At 39.4% G+C, this 20341-nt stretch overlaps 1 protein-coding gene across 4 annotated transcripts in view; it reads right to left on the bottom strand.

Moving 5' to 3' along the window:
* The window catches only part of PXK (PX domain containing serine/threonine kinase like), a 52017-nt gene extending 32105 nt beyond the window's left edge, over positions 1-19912 (bottom strand). For 2 of the 4 annotated variants that reach the window (XM_075183294.1, XM_075183295.1), the window contains exons 1-3: positions 19758-19912; positions 3204-3254; positions 2554-2601 (exon numbers count right to left, since the gene is read on the bottom strand). In XM_075183294.1, coding sequence (XP_075039395.1) covers positions 2554-2601; positions 3204-3254; positions 19758-19859 — 201 coding nt within the window. In that variant the 5' untranslated portion in view covers positions 19860-19912. Of the gene's footprint in view, positions 1-2553; positions 2602-3203; positions 3255-4344; positions 4365-19757 lie in introns of those variants that run through there. The other 2 variants (XM_075183292.1, XM_075183293.1) reach the window with 2 other exon arrangements.
* Positions 19913-20341: the final 429 nt, after the last annotated feature.

Raw genomic sequence — 20341 nt, 5'->3', positions numbered from 1 at the left:
CAATAAGCCTTGGAGAGAGCCAGGTTGCAGAGGGGTGTACGGACGCTTAATGAATAGGATATGAAGCGTGAGCGGTGTGAAAAGAAGAATTACTGCCAATTTTTGTGTTAGATGTGAGCGATGGGAGATGATCAGTTCTGACAAGTGACTGAAAATCCAATTACACCTGAAATGAGGCACATTAGGGAGCGAAAACACTGATAAATGAAATGGCCAACTGAAGAGCAGAACACACAGGAGCGCTCTCAGCCGTTTCACCCCCACACGGCTCGGCAATGTCTCCGATGCAAGGGAGGCGCAGTACAAATCCAGGTTATTCCGCAGCTTGCTGCATAGAACACTCCTCAGTCTTAAGCGACATAATACTGAAGATTTCTTTGGAAAACGGCATTTGTGTAATCTACCAAGTACACAAGTCTACATGTACATTAGCACAAGCAAACCTACCTCAAGCAAACTATGCCTAGCATCGCCTTGTTCTATGTTCCTTTGTCCATCATCTTCATTATATGAAGATAATGAATTTATGAAAGTTGCCCGTTATATTAAATAATAGCCATGGAAGAAAGGAAGATTTATGTTTTTTATATTGTGTTTTACTAGGGTCAGAGTATAATTTTTATTAATCATCATCTATGGCTTCACCATGTGACCCCCAACCTGTAGCCAATCAGATCAGCAGAGCGTTCAGATTGGCTATAGAGTGTCATGTGATGTGTGGGAGGCAGAGACTTGTCCACTTGTGTGATTAGTGACCGCAGGATGGTAAATGATGGGAGGAGGGGAATGGGGGTTTGGGGAAAGCCACAAATTATCATAGTGGAAGGAAGAGGGTCCTCCTAAAGCAGATTAGTGGTGCAAGGCTCCTGTCAAACGGATGCAGGAAGACTAATATAGAGGTCAATTTTGACATTAAACGTAGTTCATCTATCCAACATGCTTTTCATGTGTTTCTATAACACAGAACATGCTCGTAGAATCTGCATTGTTGCCGCTTCGAGAAAGTCAAACAATTGCCTCATTTCAATATAAAAGACACTTACAAGTAACGCCCATCACACATACTATATATTTATGTCTAACACCAAATATAGCCATCTTACTATACACAACTGTGTGCAGTTACATAATCATATATAATTAAACATGGTTCTTCAGCCACTGTGTGAAGTTTTATTCCACATGAAGTGCCAGTATGCACGGTGGCCTAGTGGTTAGCACTTCTGCCGCACAGCGCTGGGGTCATGAGTTCAATTCCCGACCATGCCCTTATCTGTGTGGTGTTTGTATGTTTGCGTTGGTTTCCTCCAGGTCCTCCGGTTTCCTCCCACACTCCAAAAACATACTAATAGGTTAATTGGCTGCTATCAAAATTGACCCTCGTCTCTCTGTCTGTGTGTGTGTATGTTAGGGAATTTAGACTGTAAGCTCCAATGGGGCAGGGACTGGTGTGAGTGAGTTCTCTGTACAGCACTACAGAATCAGTGGCGCTATATAAATAAATGGTGATGATGATGATGTTGTAACTGAAAGGAATGTGATAGTATTACAATGAAGTTATAGTAGGAAAAGCGGCGGTATGTTTATACCGCCATATACACCCCCACTTCCACCACTGCTTGCAAATTAAAAAAAAATAAAAAAAATTCAGATGTATATGGAGGACAAGGGTATATTTTTAAATCATTGTAAGCATTCAAAGACCTGATGACTCTTAAAGTAGTAAATTCATAGGCCCAAAAGGTTATAAATAACCTTTAAATTACTTTTTTTTCTTCTATCAATCTGTGATCCATTTTTACAGCTAACATGGTACTACCTCTGCTTGTAAATGCAAACCAAACATTCAGTCAGGTTTCATATTTAAGCTGGAATTTAAAATTTCTTACCCAGTCAAAACATTAGCACAGACATATAGCATTAATTGCACAGAATAAGCTATGTCCATATTTAAAACACATGGAAATATAGGCTTTTTTTTATATAAAGAAGTATATCTATAAGAAATATGAAGAGAAAGTCCAACTTACATCCACATAGGCCTCATTTGCATTAACTAGTTATACACCATTTTGTACAGATTAACTGTAATACAAAATACTGCAAAATTGGTTTGCAGTTTGGTAAGCTTCACAAGTCAAGTGAGGAAGTCATTCATGTGTATAAGCAGTTGAATAGTTGATGGACAGTCTATTAATTTAAACAATATAGGTATTGTGCTGTATTTTAGTGGAAAGCCATTTTGGCAGCCATTTTTCTTTTCTGTATCTTGGCTATGTCTGTTGAACTTCTGGCCATCAATGCAGTCCATTCCCACATACTGAACGGTGTAAGTAGAGGTAAATATATAGGAAGCCTGCTGACAATGTGCCTCATACATTAGTGATGTCACCTGAACTAGTAAACTGCTTTCTCGTGAAGGTTGGTTCAGTACACAAAATGGCTGCCTTCACTGTGCGTAGGCAGGAAGTACATTTTATAGCTCTCATGCGCTGATATACACACCTACAAAATCATAAAACCTTCCAACAAACTGAACCATATATATCTTACCTGCAGGCTATTATTGAGCAAGTCAAAGTCGCTATATCTTCTCACAATCTGAAAGACATAATATACATCATATGTAAAACTATAAACTTTAATGCCCTGTCATAAATATGAAATGTAATAGTGACTGCCAGCACAATGCACCTAGCTCTGTCTCATATAGTGTGCGAGATTTACTGCCTGTTTACTGAAATACCGGATCACATGGGCCTGAAGAGCCAATCACTACTGTGCAGGGCCCTCTAACCCTGGAGACATCTGCAGTGTGTAAATAAGTGTGGACTAAGTAGTGTAGGGTCAGAAAATGGTCAGACCAGATACATAAACATGTACATCTGCAAACAAACACTGATGAATGCTCCATTAACTGCACGGAAAATCAAACCTTAGATTAGAGAACAGAAAGTACAGTCTTCAGCAGCAGGAAGAGTTCTTTGCAGTAACAGAAGTAAACATGTGGAAAATAGTTATAGGCAGATATTGTATACCTTAAGAAAGGAAGACTTATTTTTTTGCCACCTCCTGGATTCACATTATAATGAATGGTGCCATTGGTGGCTTATGTATTCTCTGGGTACAATAAACCTGTGACACAGCGTGTGCTGGTAATGTGGAATATGCAGTTGAGAAGAATAAATGAACACGTGAATTACCTGCCAGCTGTTCTCCATGGATACTCCTCGCTGGATCCGGATGATGTATTCCTGTAGAAGGAAAGCACAGCATTGAGTCAGGGACTGTCATTATATACAGGAACCACCATCGCCTTCATCGGTATCAAACTATTCATGGTTAACATTGTAAAAGGAAATATAATATAATATAAATGTATTAAACATAGCAGTGCCCAGGCTTTAATGACATGGGTTCCACTTGTTGTACAGCCTGCCAGCCACCGTGGCGCACAAGTGTGGGATCTCTGACCATCACAGTGGGTGGCAATAGGTGTGGGATCTCTATGCGTTGCAGTGGCTGGCAGTAGGTGTTGGGATCTCTGTGCGCCGTGGTGTCTGGCGCCCAGAGATCCCACACCTATTGCCAGCCACTGTGACGGTCAGAGATCCCACACCTGTGCACCGCGGTGTCTGGCGCCCAGAGATCCCACACCTATTGCCAGCCACTGTGACGGTCAGAGATCCCATACCTGTGCACCGCGGTGGCTGGCGCACAGAGATCCCAACACCTAATGCCAGCCACCGCGGCGCCCAGAGATCCCACACCTATTGCCAGCCACTGTGACGGTCAGAGATCCCACACCTGTGCACCGCGGTGGCTGGCGCACAGAGATCCCAACACCTATTGCCAGCCACCGCGGCGCAAAACTAAGAACATCAAAAGTTGTTCACACCTCAGCAAGGTCACTAGTAGATTAACTCCATAAACTAATTAGCTGCACTCTCATAAATTGGCGACCTCCACACACTAACGTGATCATACGACTTTGGACTATAAGCGGCTCTCGCCCGCTGGTGAAGTTGCAATCACCGTGTGATAATGTTGCTCTGCAAACCTCTGACAAATACACGTGGAGAAGGTTTTTTACCAAGGGACAGTTTCAATTACAAGCGATGTCCCATGGGAATCTCACGGCAGAGGTGAGAGTAAAGATAAGCTCACATTATAACCCCTGACATACCGCAAAAGAACCTCGTTCATCAATTGCCATTGAATCTGCCCCAAGAGAATCACGGTCTCTGCTGGGACACTCAAATCATACCTAATGCACAACTTATTATTATTTGCTTTTAAATGACCATTTGCAACAAACCATAAGAGTTAGCAGTGCTGCCTTACAGTGTTGGCGTCATAGATTAGATTCCGATCAGCGTCCTATCTGTGGGTAGTTTGGACATCAGAGGATCCATGCGTTATGATCATAAAACCATCTGTCTAAATCGCCAGAGATCTGGTCATCTAATGATCAGATGATTATTTTGTGGCTGGTCTCAGAGCCACAGAGGGTAAAAACGGCTCAATACAGAATTGCAACTTGAAATCTCAAATGCTTACAATACACAATGTTCTTAAGCCGAAATAACGATACAAATCAAGTATGCAGGGAACAGTCACAGAGGTTTTAACAACACACCAAGGACATCCGAGCTCAATAGAAATTTTACTACTTGAAAAAAACAAAAAAACAAACAAGAGAATGAACTATTCATTCAAAGAATACGAGAAGTGTTGCAGAGTTCATGTATTATTGTGATAGGATTACAGGAAACATATTTAGCTATGTATAGCATTTAGCACTGTAGTGAATAGCTCTGAGACAAACAATGTTCTTTTCGCTCAATATGCATCTTTTTCCAGGCTTAAAAACCGGTGTTAGTCAAATAAGGACCAAATATACCTATATAGCAGTAATGTAGGTTTTGATTTATACTTTTTTCCCTTATATTTGCTGCATATTTTAATAAAGTGTATTTTGCAGTTTTTAACAAATTAGCAGTGTCCAAAGAGCACATCTAAGAGGTCATTCTAAGTTTTTTAAAAGGTGGCAAAAAAAAGGATGCACTTCAAAATGGCTAATCTACTATAAGGTATAAAATCATCATCACCTGCACATAATGAAGGCAGTCATTTTGTGGGCTAACCCAATATAACTTCACCACGGAGGCTTTTCTCACCCCTGTGCGGAGACTATTTTGCCCAATTCTGGGTTGGTCACATTCCAACAACAATATCCGTCATTTGCTTATGCAATACGCACATTTGAATTTTCAGAAAATGCCACTAATTTGCTTATGCCTTCTGACACAGCAAAGACAATCTAACCGAAATGCCCAAAATTGTGTTTTTTCTGATTCTGAATGTCCAACTAAAAAAGTCAAATAAATAAATATATACACAGATCAGCCACAACATTGCAACCACTGACAAGCAAAGTGAATAACATTGATGATCTTGGTAAAATGACACTTGTCAAGGGGTGGGATATGTTAGGCAGCAAGTGAACTGACAGTTCTTGAAGTTGATGTGTTGGAAGCAGGAAAATGGGCAAAGTGTAAGGATCTGAGCCAGCTTGACAAGGACCAAAGTGTGATGGCTAGACGACTGGGTCAGAGAATCTCCAAAATGACAGGTCTTAGGGGGTGTTCCTCTTATGCAAGAGGAAAAAAGTGCTTGGCAGTGCACTAATCTAATTAGTTCAAAAGATATATTTTATTGTATTACTGTGCATATCACACACACACAACAAAAAAAACAGAAACAATTTTTTTTATCAAAATTTTAATTCATCAATTAAAATCAATGGACCAGCGAAACTATTTAAAAGCATTTAGTGAAAAGACAAACTATTAATTAACTGCTCTATAAGAAACTATTGATAGCTGCTCTGATATTTAAAAACGGAACTGGCTGTTTTGAAAAGCATAAGTTCGAATGTACTAATGGTTTGATTTGCTGTTATCATTTACAGTCAGTGAAGAATCAATTTCCTAACAGGCTGCTGAGAGAGAGAAAGTTGTAACAAAGTTTTTGTTTTGTTTTTTGTTTTTGTTTTTTTAACTATTCTCACTGTATCAGGATAGTTATACAAAACAAAGAGCACTTGGTAAAACAACTAAACCACACAGACTAAATATTTATAATCCTTTGAACATTAAATTATAAATAACAATATTAAGCCATCTTTGTGATAATATATATTTTTACAACTTAAAGACAATGACATGGAGATAACATACTTTCATTCACTAGTGATATCTTAATTATGCAATCTCCATGTATCTATCTCAATATAATAGAGCATCTAACCAAAAAACTACACTTTTGGGGAGGAAGATTAGCTTAGAGTCTGGGGACATATTAGCAAACAAATTTATACAAGGTTAAGAGACATTCCCAACACACTAAACACTTAAATATTTTCACTTGTCCATTGATTTTCATTAATGAATTACAATTTGATATTTGGGGTTTTTTTTGTGCATATGACATGTAGAATAAAATAAAAATATATCTTTTTAACTAATTAGATTAGTGCACCACCAAACACTTTTCTCTCTCTTCCTCCTTTTGTGAATTTATGGCGTGTTAGTTGGTAGCACCTCCTGATAGTTTCCCCAAAAAATTGGAACAACCTTGATTACTAAATACAAGAGATGATCTAATCAACTGTGTATACTAATACAAATGTGCAGCAGTTCCCTCACTTCTGATAGAGAGGTGTCAGCTTTCTGCAGACAGAGTGCCCAAGCTGAGCCCTGTCCACCACTCAAAGCACCTACAATGGACATGTGAGCTCCAGAACTGGACCATGAAGCAATGGAGGAAGGTGGCCTGCTCAGATGAATCACGTTTTCGCTTACATCACGTGGACAGCTGGGTGCGTGTGCCTCGTTTACCTGGGGAAGAGGTGGCACCAAGATACACTTTGGGAAGAAGGAAAGCAGCGGAGGCAGTGTGATGCTCTGGGCAACATTCTGCTTAGAGACCTTGGGTCCTGCCATGCATTTGGATGTTATTTTGACACTTAACACCTACCTAACGTTGCTATAGACCAAGTACAGCCCTTGATGGAAACGGTATTCCCTGATGGTAGTGGCCTCTTTCAGTAGGATAATGTGCCCTGCCACACTGCAAAAATTGTTCAAGAATGGTTTGAGGAACACGACAAAAAGAGTTTAAGGTGTTGACTTGGAATCCAAATTCCCCAGATCTCCATCAATTCGAGCAACTGTGAGATGTGCTGGAAAAACAAGTCAGAGCCTTGGAGGCCCCAAATTACATCTTACAGGACTCAAAAGGATCTGCTGCCAACGTCTTGGTGCCAGATACCACAGGACACCTTTAAGTCCTTGCCTTGACGGGTCAGAGCTGTTTTGGCAACAACAAGGGGACCTACACAATATTAGGCAGGTGGTCTTAATGTTGTGTAATTATATACATACACATACATACGCACATACATACATATACACACACATATACACTGAGTTCTCTGTACAGCGCTGCGTAATTAGTGGCGCTATATAAATAACTGATATACACACACATATAGATACATATACACACACACACAGTTTGCAAAAATATTGTAAGCTTATAGTGAGCTAAATTTAGCAGGTTAACATACTCCCTCTATCTAGAACTTGTGGGCTTACACGTACTGTAGGATTGTAAACCTTGGTTTCGGAAGTAAGCAGGAAACGTTAGATTTATGAGTCAAAGATGTCATATCTGCTGATTCAGACATGTACGGGGGAGAAAAACAGTAGAACAGGCCATACAAACAGGGAAAATACTGCAGTTTCATCATCTTGGATACTGGGAAACATTCACTGTGAGGACAAAAGGAAACTCAAACAGTTCATGAGAAAAACGTGAAAGGAAACAAACATGATATTGTGCAATGTATTTTAAATTTTGGAAAAGTAAATTGACAATTTTGTAGCAAGATGACAAAGTATGAAATAATTACAATCATTTTACAAAGAAATACAATTATTGTTAAATTCAGGGGCTGACTGGGCTGGGGGGACATATTCCCCCCAGGCCGCTACTGTAGTGGGCTACATTGGGTTGGATCACTGGGCTACATGCATTTATTTTCCTTTAAAACGTTCCGAACAGGATGCTGAGCAGAGTATATTTATTTATTTTGCATCAATTTGGATTTATTAAATAATATTAAGTGTTTTAAATTGTTTATACTCCAACCGCTGTCCTCGATTTTCAGCCAGCTGGACCAACCCCTAACACACTGTTCACATGTAATTGTAGATAATCGTGTCATCAAGCAGCTACTCAGGTAAAAGGTTACAGCCTAAGAATTACCTAGAACCAAATGCTGGCTGAGTCCCAATGCAGACACGGCTGGAGAGATTCTGAGGAAATAACTTTGATTTTTCCCTTGCTAGTTAGAAATCCAACATATAAATACATATGTACTCAGTAATTAGTTTACACACATAAGAACACTAGAATTACCCATAAACTAAATACAAAAAGGTAGAATGTGAAATAAAAGTCAGTCAGAAAGGGCAAGTTTACATCATTAGTAGTTTATATATATCGAGAGGCCTCCTACAGCCACAATCAATGAAATCAACTTGATATGTTAGCGATTAATAGGATTTCGCTGTTAACCTGTGCTAGGGAACAAGAACAGTGGTGTTTATTATTCGTTAGCCCTCAGCAAGCTGATCCATCACACTCTATGGCAAATGCACACAAAAAATAAATGTATTTAATCCAAGATAAGCTTAAACAAATGCTCCAAGTCTCTTGTTATCAATTATGCAGTTGAACCTTTCAAACAAATAGGGTTATAAGGTCAAAGTACACTTAATTAAATGATCCCACTGAAATGTGATACTTCTTATATCATAACTACAGGTGACTACGAGTGTCCTGACTGTGTTAACCTGTTTGCCAAGAATATCCTATTGGGTTACAGTTCAGGTGTTTGCACTGTGCAGATGACACAATATATAACATATAAAAGGTACCATCAAACTGGGAAATGTTGTTTACCAGCTTAACATAGATCACGTATTTCATACAAAAGATATTTTACACCCCTCTCAGGGAGCAAAGGGGGATTTATCAACATTGGTGCACAGGTAACAGCAAAAAAATAATAAAAATAAATGTTCTGCAACCCACAAACGATAGCAAACTTCTGATTGGTTGCTAAGCTCACTGTGTATGAATGTTCTTAAGAAGAGCAAGGACACGGTCATGTTCATGAGGTATTGTTTTGAAAAGCAAAACAAAATCCCATTTTCCAACATTAATTTGTCCATCGTGCCGATGGCGTGTTAAGCTGTCCACATAGAAGAGGTAGCCATTTTGTGGGCAGGACCAATGCGCACTGCAGAGCACTATGCTAGTGAACATAAATACATAGCAAAGTAATCTTTGCTCTGTAACAAATGATCATATCATAAGTAAATAGGATGTATTTTATATTTAACTAGCAAATAAAATGACTTTCAGAAACATATGTCTTCAAAATCACAAGTCATCATCATATGACCAGGGCTAGTCTCAGCAATTGTGTGTGTCCAACATCCCACTGACAGAGATAACTTATCTCAAGTAAAGGACTGATCTTTAGACTTACTGCTGATTACTTTTTTATCATGACGAAGACATTATGTACTAATAAAGGAAAAATGATGAAAATTCTTGGCACGCTCATATAGTCAAATGCTACTGGGTGCAGTCTGGGTCCTGTGGAGGTAACGGCATGGATTGGAGAGACATCCATGCAACAGCTGGATGTGAGGTACAATGGCTTTAGGGTACCTGTGTAATAGATGGCTGTAAGTTATAGGGAGGGTTATCTGTGCAATTTACAGCTGGTAATAATTGTATTTCTCTGCAATAAGTAGCAGCAATGAGCGTTATGTCCCTAGATGACCAACAGTGAGGGGGGTTGGTGGGGGTCTGTAAAATTTCTGTCTGGTGATTAATACTATTTGATGTGCAGAAAAACACAGTCAGTTAAGTATGATGCACCAGATTATGCTCTTCCATAAACGTTTCATCCCTTGAAAAGACTAAACATGCGCGTGCACACACCATACATAAAGCCGGACACACTATTCTGCATAACTATCCAATCTGACCTAATAATTTTCCATGGCTCCTTAACATTGCCCACAACAAACCACTCTACATAAAACAGTTGTTCGGAGGTGGGGATATCACCTCCCTGAACAGGAGCTGCTTACGGAGCACACGGTGTAGCCATCAATCAAATACAGATCTTAGGAGCATCTAAACTAGTCACTCCCTGCTACTCACCTCCCATGCACAAGTATCATGGTGCAAATCGCTGAGTTCTGACAATTCAATTTCAACATTGGCAATTTTACTCAACGCCATATACAGAGATTACAAATAGTCAAAAAAGAAAAAAAAAAAAAGTATGTGACATAATGGTCATTCCAATGTGGACCCAATAATTTTCCCAGCAGTGTGTGTGTATTGTTCATGCACCGCAGGTATGCCTTGTATGTGTACAGCTGGGAAAAAGACACCGCATTGATCTCTCAGCATTCATACAACAGATGTTCCCAATAGTCCTGTTTTTTAACAACATTAAAGGAATTCCTAGTATACAGACGATGCTCAGAACGCGTGCTGGCTTCCTAGAAACACAGGTCACATGGAGCGGAGTCCAGCACAGCCCAGAATATAAGGTTCCAGATCAGAGATACAGCTGTTCACAAAGACTTCAACTTTCCACAACTCCTGCTATTCTCTGAATGAATGAAATCCCTCATCTAGGAACACTAGTGGTCCTGGTATTGAATTTAGACTACAAGATTAATAAAAATGTCTTGTCTAGGGGAAATAAAACCATGCCACTATGTCTCAATCCCAGGTAGTGATGAGCGCAGTTTTCAAAACTGTTCCGTCCCAGTCCAATTTTGCACGTTTCTCTGGCGGAATTTGGCCTTATTTATTCCATGCGGAATTTGCCCTTATGATTTTGGTTCTACCTGGTGTTCCCAGTTCCCAATCAGAGCAGAATATATTGACCGTTGTCACCCCAGCTCTATTAACTATACATGAAAATTTACAAATACAGTGTTAAAAAGGCTTTTCCTGGAAGGACAAAGCAGAAACGGAACTTGAAGATTGTATCGGCAGAATTGGGTACCTCTGTTAAACTGCCTGTCCTACCACAAAATTCAATTAGCAAGACATGTCATAGCAACTTCCTGCATCACAAGCATCAGAGTTACGATGATGCAAAGGAAGGCAAAGTGTGGTTTGGTAGAAACTAGTGAAATAAAAAAGGTGCTTCCTCAACAATCTCAATGGCAATCAGAGCGACACAAAATGACGGTATGTAGAATTCTGTCACCGTTAAACCATATCTAGAAGCAATCTTTAACATTTTAATGGAACTTAAAGAGATGTACATAATGAGAATTACAAAAATCAATTTAAATAGTAAGATGTGGCCAGAGCTGCATTTAGACAGCTTATCAACCTACAAACGTTGTTGAAGTTTAATAATTGGACAAAGATGGCAATCATTTCTGTAAACTACAATCGGTTGCGATTAATACACAACCGAATCATAATCTTAGCAACGTGTAAATAAGTTTCATGGATTTTTTTTTAGTTAATATAAACTATAATGTGGTAAAGAAGCGAATTAATGTGTCCAACATCTTAATTACATGGAGTTTGGTATCATTCGGTCTGTATCCGCATGAGAACGTTTCCGTCAGCAGTTATGAACATTGCTAGTTATAACCAATATCACTTTCCATACAACTTAAGAGATGTCATAAAAGAATCAGCTTATACAGGTCTAGAGGCAGGAGCCCCAGGTCACCTCAAGGAACAGTGACCAGAGGAATCAACCAATGGGGCAACGAATTCTTGGGAGGTCATAACCAATCGACCTATGAATGTGGACCTTAATACTGTAACTATTTCTGTGATGTAATTGCTCTTTAGGACTGTACAGTGTATAAATTGGTCACCTCTGTATTTGGAAAACAGAGCGTTCTGATAGAAGCTTGTTTCCCTTGCCAACCGCTCAGGCATATGCATGCAACACTTTTCCCTGTAATTTTGCGAATAAAACCTTTGTGCTTTGGAACCACAGCAATCGCATCGGAGAATCTTTATTTCCTACAATACATATGGACTTATGAACATCTACCAAAACTTGTTTGTCTGTTCCAACACACCCATTTCATTGCTGTCTCCACTCTACCGGCGCCAGAATTAGTTTCTATTGAAATACAACATTTATTGTATTTTGATATCTAGGTCTTCAACCAACCCATCTTTGCCCTTCACCCACTGCCTGTATACCGATGTTGCACAGACTGAAGCAGGAAGAGGCAAGTCATTTACTGACCAATCACAATGCTCTTCCTCCTGCATCAGTATTTATAGAGTGCACCAGGGAGAACGGGAATCTACATACAAGGGTGGAAAAAGAATTCTTGCCTCTATGCCAGCTGTTATTAAGTCCATACACAAATCCAGTAAAAAGGAATGCCATCATTCTAAACATATGAAGAAACCAGGATGAACTCCCAAGGAGTATAATATATAATGCCAAAGAATAAATTGATGACAATCTGAGATGTAGACTATAGTATACAAGGTTCGTTATGATTTTCTCTTTTGGAATTCCAACCCGATTTCTTCCTAGTGTGGGTTCATTGCGAATGTGGAGGAGTATTCTGGAGAACTCCAACCACACAATGTTGTAGTGAGGACAAACCATAACATAGCAGAGATGCTGAGTGGTACATTCATTATCTTATAAGTATACTATTTGTGAGGATATGTGCAGAAGTCTTGTTCTTCCTATATTCAATACAGCAATGGACACAAGGTACAATGTGTGTGTGTATGTTAGGGAATTTAGACTGCAAGCTCCAATGGGGCAGGGACTGATGTGGGCGAGTTCTCTTTACAGCGCTGTGGAATTAGTGGCGCTATATAAACAACTGATAATTGCTTTAGACAATTGCTTACACGCTATTCAATATTTTAACAAGTAGTTGATTATACAGCATACGTTTCACATTGCACATTTTTGTGCTTATGTTAATTTGATCTTGTTTTGCAAAGTTAGTATTTGACTGTGGACACTAATAACAGCACCTGTGCTACCTACCCCCACGAAGCCTGAATAACACCATTCCACGCTCCGTTAAGTTCTGTGTTAACGGAAAAACAATAGGACAGGGAAAAGAGAGCTGTGTGCATAGCTGAATAGCCAGATCACAGAAACACCAACGTGGAAGTGTAAACAAAGAGCTGCTGTCACTGGAAGGTGACATGAGCGCAAATCTAGTCTGAGACAGAACGTGCTGGAACATGTGTTCATCATCGCAATCAGCATTATAGCCGTCCACAGGAGTTTACAGGAGGTCAACTCATCGGGGCTACAGAAAAACAAACAACATTGCAGCAAGATTACCATCATAACCTCAAACAAGGCTGTGATAGGCATCCATAGCACATATCTAGACAACAGAGCTGACCTTCCACTGTTCATTTCATTTCCCATCTTGCAACGCTTCACATGCAACACTAGATGCATTACCAGCACCCAAGGCTACAAAGAAATGTATACAATACTAATACGTTCTGCAGTGTTGCACAATTAATAAGCACACACACAAAAAAGTTGATGTCAGTGTTCACATGAGCTTGCAATCTATATGGATAACGGGGTACAAGACATTTTCAGTTTGGGGTTATATGCAATCTTCAGATGACTTTAAAGATCCACTTAACCTTAAAATTGAAGTTTTGATAAACCACGAAGGTAAAAAAACACTTTGAGCAACATTTATGAGACCAATAGTCGTAGCCGATGACATCGTATGTGTTCTGTGACAGCGGAACAAATTTACAGTAACATTTTTAAAAACCAAGGTACTATATGCTATACAAGTGTTACGTGAACCCTGGGGGAAAGTGCAACAGTGCTTGTAAATAAACACCCCTAGAGCAGCTTGTACGCTACCTGGGGAGCAGCTTGTAATTGTGTCAGAGTTCACTGCCAAAGAATGTGAACACGGACACAATGGTTACATTATGAACAGTGTGGTTGTGTCAATATAGAGATCACAGTTGTATTGTATCCCTGGGAGGCAAAAACAAACAGATCAGCCCGATGTTATAAATACGGGGATGAAAAGCAAAGAAGGGCGCTTCAAAGGAATGGCAAGTTTTTAGCAGAGCCAGTAAATGCAAGTCCCCTGTAGGCTAAAAACCTTTAAACCAGGCCTGTCCAACCTGCGCCCCTCCAGGTGTTGTGAAACTACAAGCTCCAGCATGCTTTGCTGGTAGACAACCAGTTGATAGCTGGAAGGGCATGCTGGGACTTGTAGTCTCACAACATCTGGAGGGCCGCAGGTTGGACAGGCCTGCTTTAAACTTTCAAAAGACTGTATAAAAGACTCAAAGAAAACTTTTCTGCAGCACACTGGGCAATCTGGAGAGGGGGGGGGGGGGGTCTCCTTGCTGGGACCTGTAGTTCTACAACAACTGGAGAGCAACCAATCGCCTACTTCTGCTTTAAAAATCTATAAAAGCAAAAAAAACCAAAAAAACTTGTGTATAACAAAATCCTTAAAGGCTAAAATGACTTATGCGCAAATATGAAGAACTGACCTCTCGAAAAATACTGGAGTTAACTGGAATAACAGTCTGAACAAAACAAAAAAATAGGCATCCTTAAATGATATTTTCAGGCTATTGAGCGGATGTGTTGCAACCGAGAAGTGTCACAAAAGTTAATCCAGCTATTAAGGTCTGTTACAGTCACATGTTTCAACGCGATTATTGCACAGATTCATAACTGTTTGTGCTGTACCATATCTGTCCAAACGTCTCCGCTCAATTCACATGCCGTATTACCGTCTACCTACATGGGCTTCGTTAACTCTTTACAGTGTGCAAAAAAATGAACGCAGCACCTAGAGAGATGAATTGCTCGGACTCTTCTCACATCAGTATTAATGGCTAACAATAGACGTTTTGAAACAGCACCTCCTAATAATTAAAATCACAATGGGCAATAACTGTATGGATTGTATGTTTTCTTCAGGTTTATGAGAGTGAAAAAGAAATGCAGTTTATATTATGACATTGCAATCTTCCCTTTTTTTTCCCAAACCAATAAAACTTGAACTTTAGTTTTTATGTGGTTCCCAGAAGTGAAACTAAATCCAAAACAAATATTTTGCCATTTCCTTCTTTTTTTGGATTCAGAAATTGCTCACCACATGCTGCCATTTTTTCCATAACAGTCTCTCTCTCATCCAGTTACTAACTTGGCTGAAAACTCAAACTTCCAAGTTAGCAGTAAGGTATGCTACAGCAAACTTTATCCTCCTCTATTTACATATCACGCATTTGAAAAAATAGCCCAAGATCACTTGCAAAATCTGAATTTACAAATGACATGCCATACTGTATTTCTGAAGTATTGTGTGAGGATTTCTGTCAATCACATCCTCAAATCTGTCTCATGGGAATAACTATGAACTAAGCCTAGAACATCATTAACAGAAAATATACATATGTGCATATTAGTTATCTGCCAGCCGCAAAACAATCCTGTTGTCAACTGATCTGACTGAAGAGACCTGCACTATATCATACACTGAGATTTTGTGCCAATCAGCTGGAACATCCCAACGCTACCCAGTCCTATTATCCTATCCACAATGGCGGACCTACACTCCCACTCACTCTTATAAAGTGTACTTAGGTAACCTTTAAATCCCAGCAAACATTGTAATCTCTAAAACCAAGAGTGATTTACTTCAACATACAGGTAAAAGCTTATTCACAAATACACAACGAGAAAATGGAGAAAAACGCATGAAAATTAACGCAAGTTTTAAGGGAGCATTTTTTTTTACAGTTTTTAGTTGTCATGGAAAGCACCTTTGTCACTAAAATCTATTGTACTGGTTTCAGCACCTTTACAAAATGACAGGTTGTGGCGCATTCTAAAATATTAAATGCCCCGTTAAAATTTTAGAATGTATTGATAGGAATGGCACCATTCACTCTAATCTCAGCTATTTGTAACACAATTTGCATGCATTTATGAACATGTTTGAAAAGCTCAACAAAGCAGGTAGTTTGGAATAAGTCCTAAAATGATAACAGAAGTTTGTAATCCGCTGCTGCTGTGGATATTCAGAGACTAGGCACAATGGGACTTGTAGTTCCACAACAGCTGAAAACCCACAGGTTACCATTTTCTAATTTAAAGTAATCTGAAAGTGTCACAATTTTTGTTTACAGCGACATACCTAACTATTATCACCATCAGCGCTGGACAATCCACAGGAGCCAGGTACAAAATGCACCTAAAGGATTGGAGGCACTTAACTTGTGGGCGAGTCATTTCTATTGATGTCAATGGATGGGCATTACGGTGGCTAAGTGGTTAGCACTTCTGCCTCACAGCACTGGGGTCATGAGTTCAATTCCCGACCATGGCCTTATCTGTGTGGAGTATGTATGTTCTCCCCGTGTTTGCGTGGGTTTTCTCCGGGTGCTTCGGTTTCCTCCCACACTCCAAAAACATACTGGTAGGTTAATTGGCTGCTATCAATATTAACCCTAGTGTGTGTGTGTGTGTGTGTGTGTGTGTGTGTGTTAGGGAATTTAGACTGTAAGCTCCAATGGGGCAGGGACTGATGTGAATGAGTTCTCTGTACATCGCTGCGGAATCAGTGGCGCTATATAAATTGATGATTATGATGAATGCACAACTTCCATAATTACATAAGAGATCCTCTGCTGGCTGCTAGATTTTAGTCATTGGCTCCTCAATGCTGTGTATTTTGTCCTCCTCTGCCCTCTGTATTTGTGCTGCCGTTAAGTTTTATTTCTATTGCTGCCGTTTACTAAACCTTACTCTCTCACTGCAATAAGTAGGAGTAATGAATGAACACGTTTTGCTTTCCTTTGTCAATAAAGTTTGTAATATATGTACATTTATGCAGTGAGCGAAGGAATTATGCTTACACTGAACCAGCTGCAATGTCCAGCACTTGAGGCCCAACGTAAGACAATAACACACAGGAAGTCAGGGGGAAGACCCCCCAGCGTTAGTCTACAGCGAGACTCCACGGACCTCTGGATGGCATTCACTAGTGTGCGCCTAGGACAGTGATGCTTTCTCCCCTATGTCATTAATTGGGACACTCAGTAAAGTGTACAATGTAAACTCTGTAAATAGAAAATTAGTGTTGATCCAATGTTAAAGCTTAAGGACAAAATGTTGGATGAAAGGTGATCGTAAAATACTGTCACATTAAAAAAAAAAAACATTTTCCTCAATTTAATTAGGTACAACAGCAAAATAACCTGATGTGATGACCAATTACTGACAACAGTCTAAACATAATTCCAGATCCAGTTCAAAAGGTAAATTAGAACCAAAGTGTGAGCAGCTTGCAGAGATACTTATTACTGTGAAGACATTACAAATACAAATTAGATTTAAAGACACACCACTTAAATATTTCATCATGTCACTTTTATATACTGAACACAAATAAAATACATACAATTTCCTCACTGTTTACTTGTGTACACACACATATATATACATATATATATATATATACACACACGTGCGAGCTAGTGAAACATATGAAAAGAATGTAGGCCAGAAAGTGGCCTGTCCTGTCTAACTGCTGAACAGCCCCCTGCAGAAAAAGTTACATAAACATAAAACAATTCAGTTCACAAAGAGCTCTCATGAAACCTACTTCGTGCTAAGGTGTAACTAGGATATTGCCTGCAGAGGCACCACATAATAGCAGCACAAGACAGCATATAGCAGATCTTATTATTGTACAGCGGAAACAATGGGTAGTAGAAATTACAAAACAATAAAAGTTCCACAAATTGATACAGGACAGAGAAGTGCTAAGTATCATTATACTGAAAGGCACCACTGAGGAAAACATTTAGAGGGGGGGGGGGAATCAATTGAGGGGTTTTTTTTCCCCCCGCCAGGTTAAGAAAAAAAAAATAAAAAAAATACCCATGCGGGGTTTGACCCGCTGGTGCGACCGTATTTAGCTACCGCCGCACAAAAAATCGTGCAATTCAATTCTAAAACAGATAAGCCAGCCCCTGCGGGTTAATCATTGGAGCTTGCAAATTTTTGGGGGAGTGAAGGGGAGGGTTTAACACTGTCATCTATAATAAAAAAAAAAAAAAAAAATGCACTGGCATACATTTGTATTGCATTACACAACAATTGTATTTTATAATATCTACATACAATACTTTTTTTTACTATACAATCATCTATACCATGACAAAACACATTAGTACATACATATCAGTACATATAACATACATAAATATATTAGTGATTAGTGTGTATTTTTATGAATTATAAAAAAGGTACTATAAAAATGTAATTGAATATCAGGTAAAGTTTACCAGCTCTAAAATCAGTGAAATCCGCATGTGTTAAAAAAAATGCACGGTCAATTGAATTCCCCCCCCCCCCCCCCAATAGTGGCATCTCAGTTAAACTTGCATGTTTGAGGATTTTATCACAGGAAGGACATAATTTGAACACTATGAGGCAGATATAGTATGCCTTAAATAAATACTATCACTACACCTGGTGGTAATCTCCAGCTTCAATGACAAGCATGGAACGGTTTGCATTAAACAAACAAGTGGTATATAAAAGAATTCCAAGCAATATCGGCTAAATCCATCTTTGACCCCATACACAGAACGACCATGACTGACAGAAATTTGGAGTTCCATGTAAGTGGTTTCACAAGAGATTTTAAGGATCAAATTAGATTGCTGTTCTTCTTTTGTTACCCATACACAAACCAATTACATAAACCAAATTGGATCTGGACAACCAGACCCCTGTGTTGGTATAACTAGCTTAAGAATATATATATATATATATATATATATATATATATATATATATATATATATATATCCGTAACTAGGGCTGTGCGACAGGAGCGACCGCCCCAGGCGCAACGCTGAAGGGTGGACGCAATTTAGGAATATTTTAGGTTAATTTGGTTAAAATTGAGGGCTAGGGGGGCGGCATTTGTCTTTCTCGTCCCTAAGTTACGGCTCTGTGTGTGTATATATATATTATATATATATGCGCAACATCCACAGGCTGTTTTTATTGATATTGCATATGCAAGCAGAGGGTATTCCTGAATTACACACTGTATATTAATACATGTGCACATCTCTAGAACATAAAACATCCAGTTAGTCCAAAATACAAACACTGGGCTGCAACATAGCCAAACAAAACATAATGAGAATCTATGTCTTTAGCATTATTCATCTGTCAACACCCCAATGACATAGATTACAATATTTCATTTACATCTTCCATACAGAAGCTGACAGATGACTTGTTCCATATACAGCAGGTCTTCCATACAGTGTACACATGCAGTGGATATAGCACGTCATATGATCTGTGCATCATCTACATGTTACATCACGCCTATACATACATACAAACACGAGTTGTTGTTAAATCATACATTGCATGCACAAGAATGGCATATTGCATACAGATCCATATATATATATATATATATATATATATATATATATATATATATATATTACACACACAATCAGGGGCTAGTCTAGAACTACACATATACATGATATATGTCCTGACCACATCCAGCACAGGATCATACACCCACCGTGTGGGATTGCAGGCTCTGGCTGGCCTCTATGACAGCCGTCAGCGGGACCGTGTCATCCAGGAACAGCTTGTTGGACGCCGGCTTCTCCATGAACGCCATCCCGGCAGCCCCGAGCAGACGCTACTGAGCGCAGGCCCGGCAGCTTTGGAGGCGGGGCCATGTCTTTGTGGGAGGAGCTAGCGTGACATGAAGGGTGGGCGTAGGACTCAGTCGGCTTGCGGGAAGGGGTGTGGCTGCCAGCGAGGGGGCGTAGCCAGGAGGGAGGGCTGAGGGCACGGGATCCCCGGCTGTAACAAGTCCTGATCAGTGCAGTATAGGATGTCTTGTAGAGTACACCTGGTGTACATAGCAGGTATCCTCTGTAGCCTACACCTACTTCTGTGGATATATTATAGGAACACAATTGTTTATTAGCATTTAACAAAGACAGCAAAGCAAATTCTTATATTGGTGTTAAAAGAGTTACTAAACCAGACATTCTATTGTTTTTAACTTTGTTGAAGCAATAAAAAACATGAGTCAAAAAGAAAAAAGTCATACAAGTGTATATATATATATATATATATATATATATATATATA

The sequence above is a fragment of the Mixophyes fleayi genome, chromosome 8, assembly GCF_038048845.1.
Source record: "Mixophyes fleayi isolate aMixFle1 chromosome 8, aMixFle1.hap1, whole genome shotgun sequence".
Classification (NCBI taxonomy): Eukaryota; Metazoa; Chordata; class Amphibia; order Anura; family Limnodynastidae; genus Mixophyes; species Mixophyes fleayi.
This window is presented reverse-complemented; position numbering and strand designations above follow the sequence as displayed.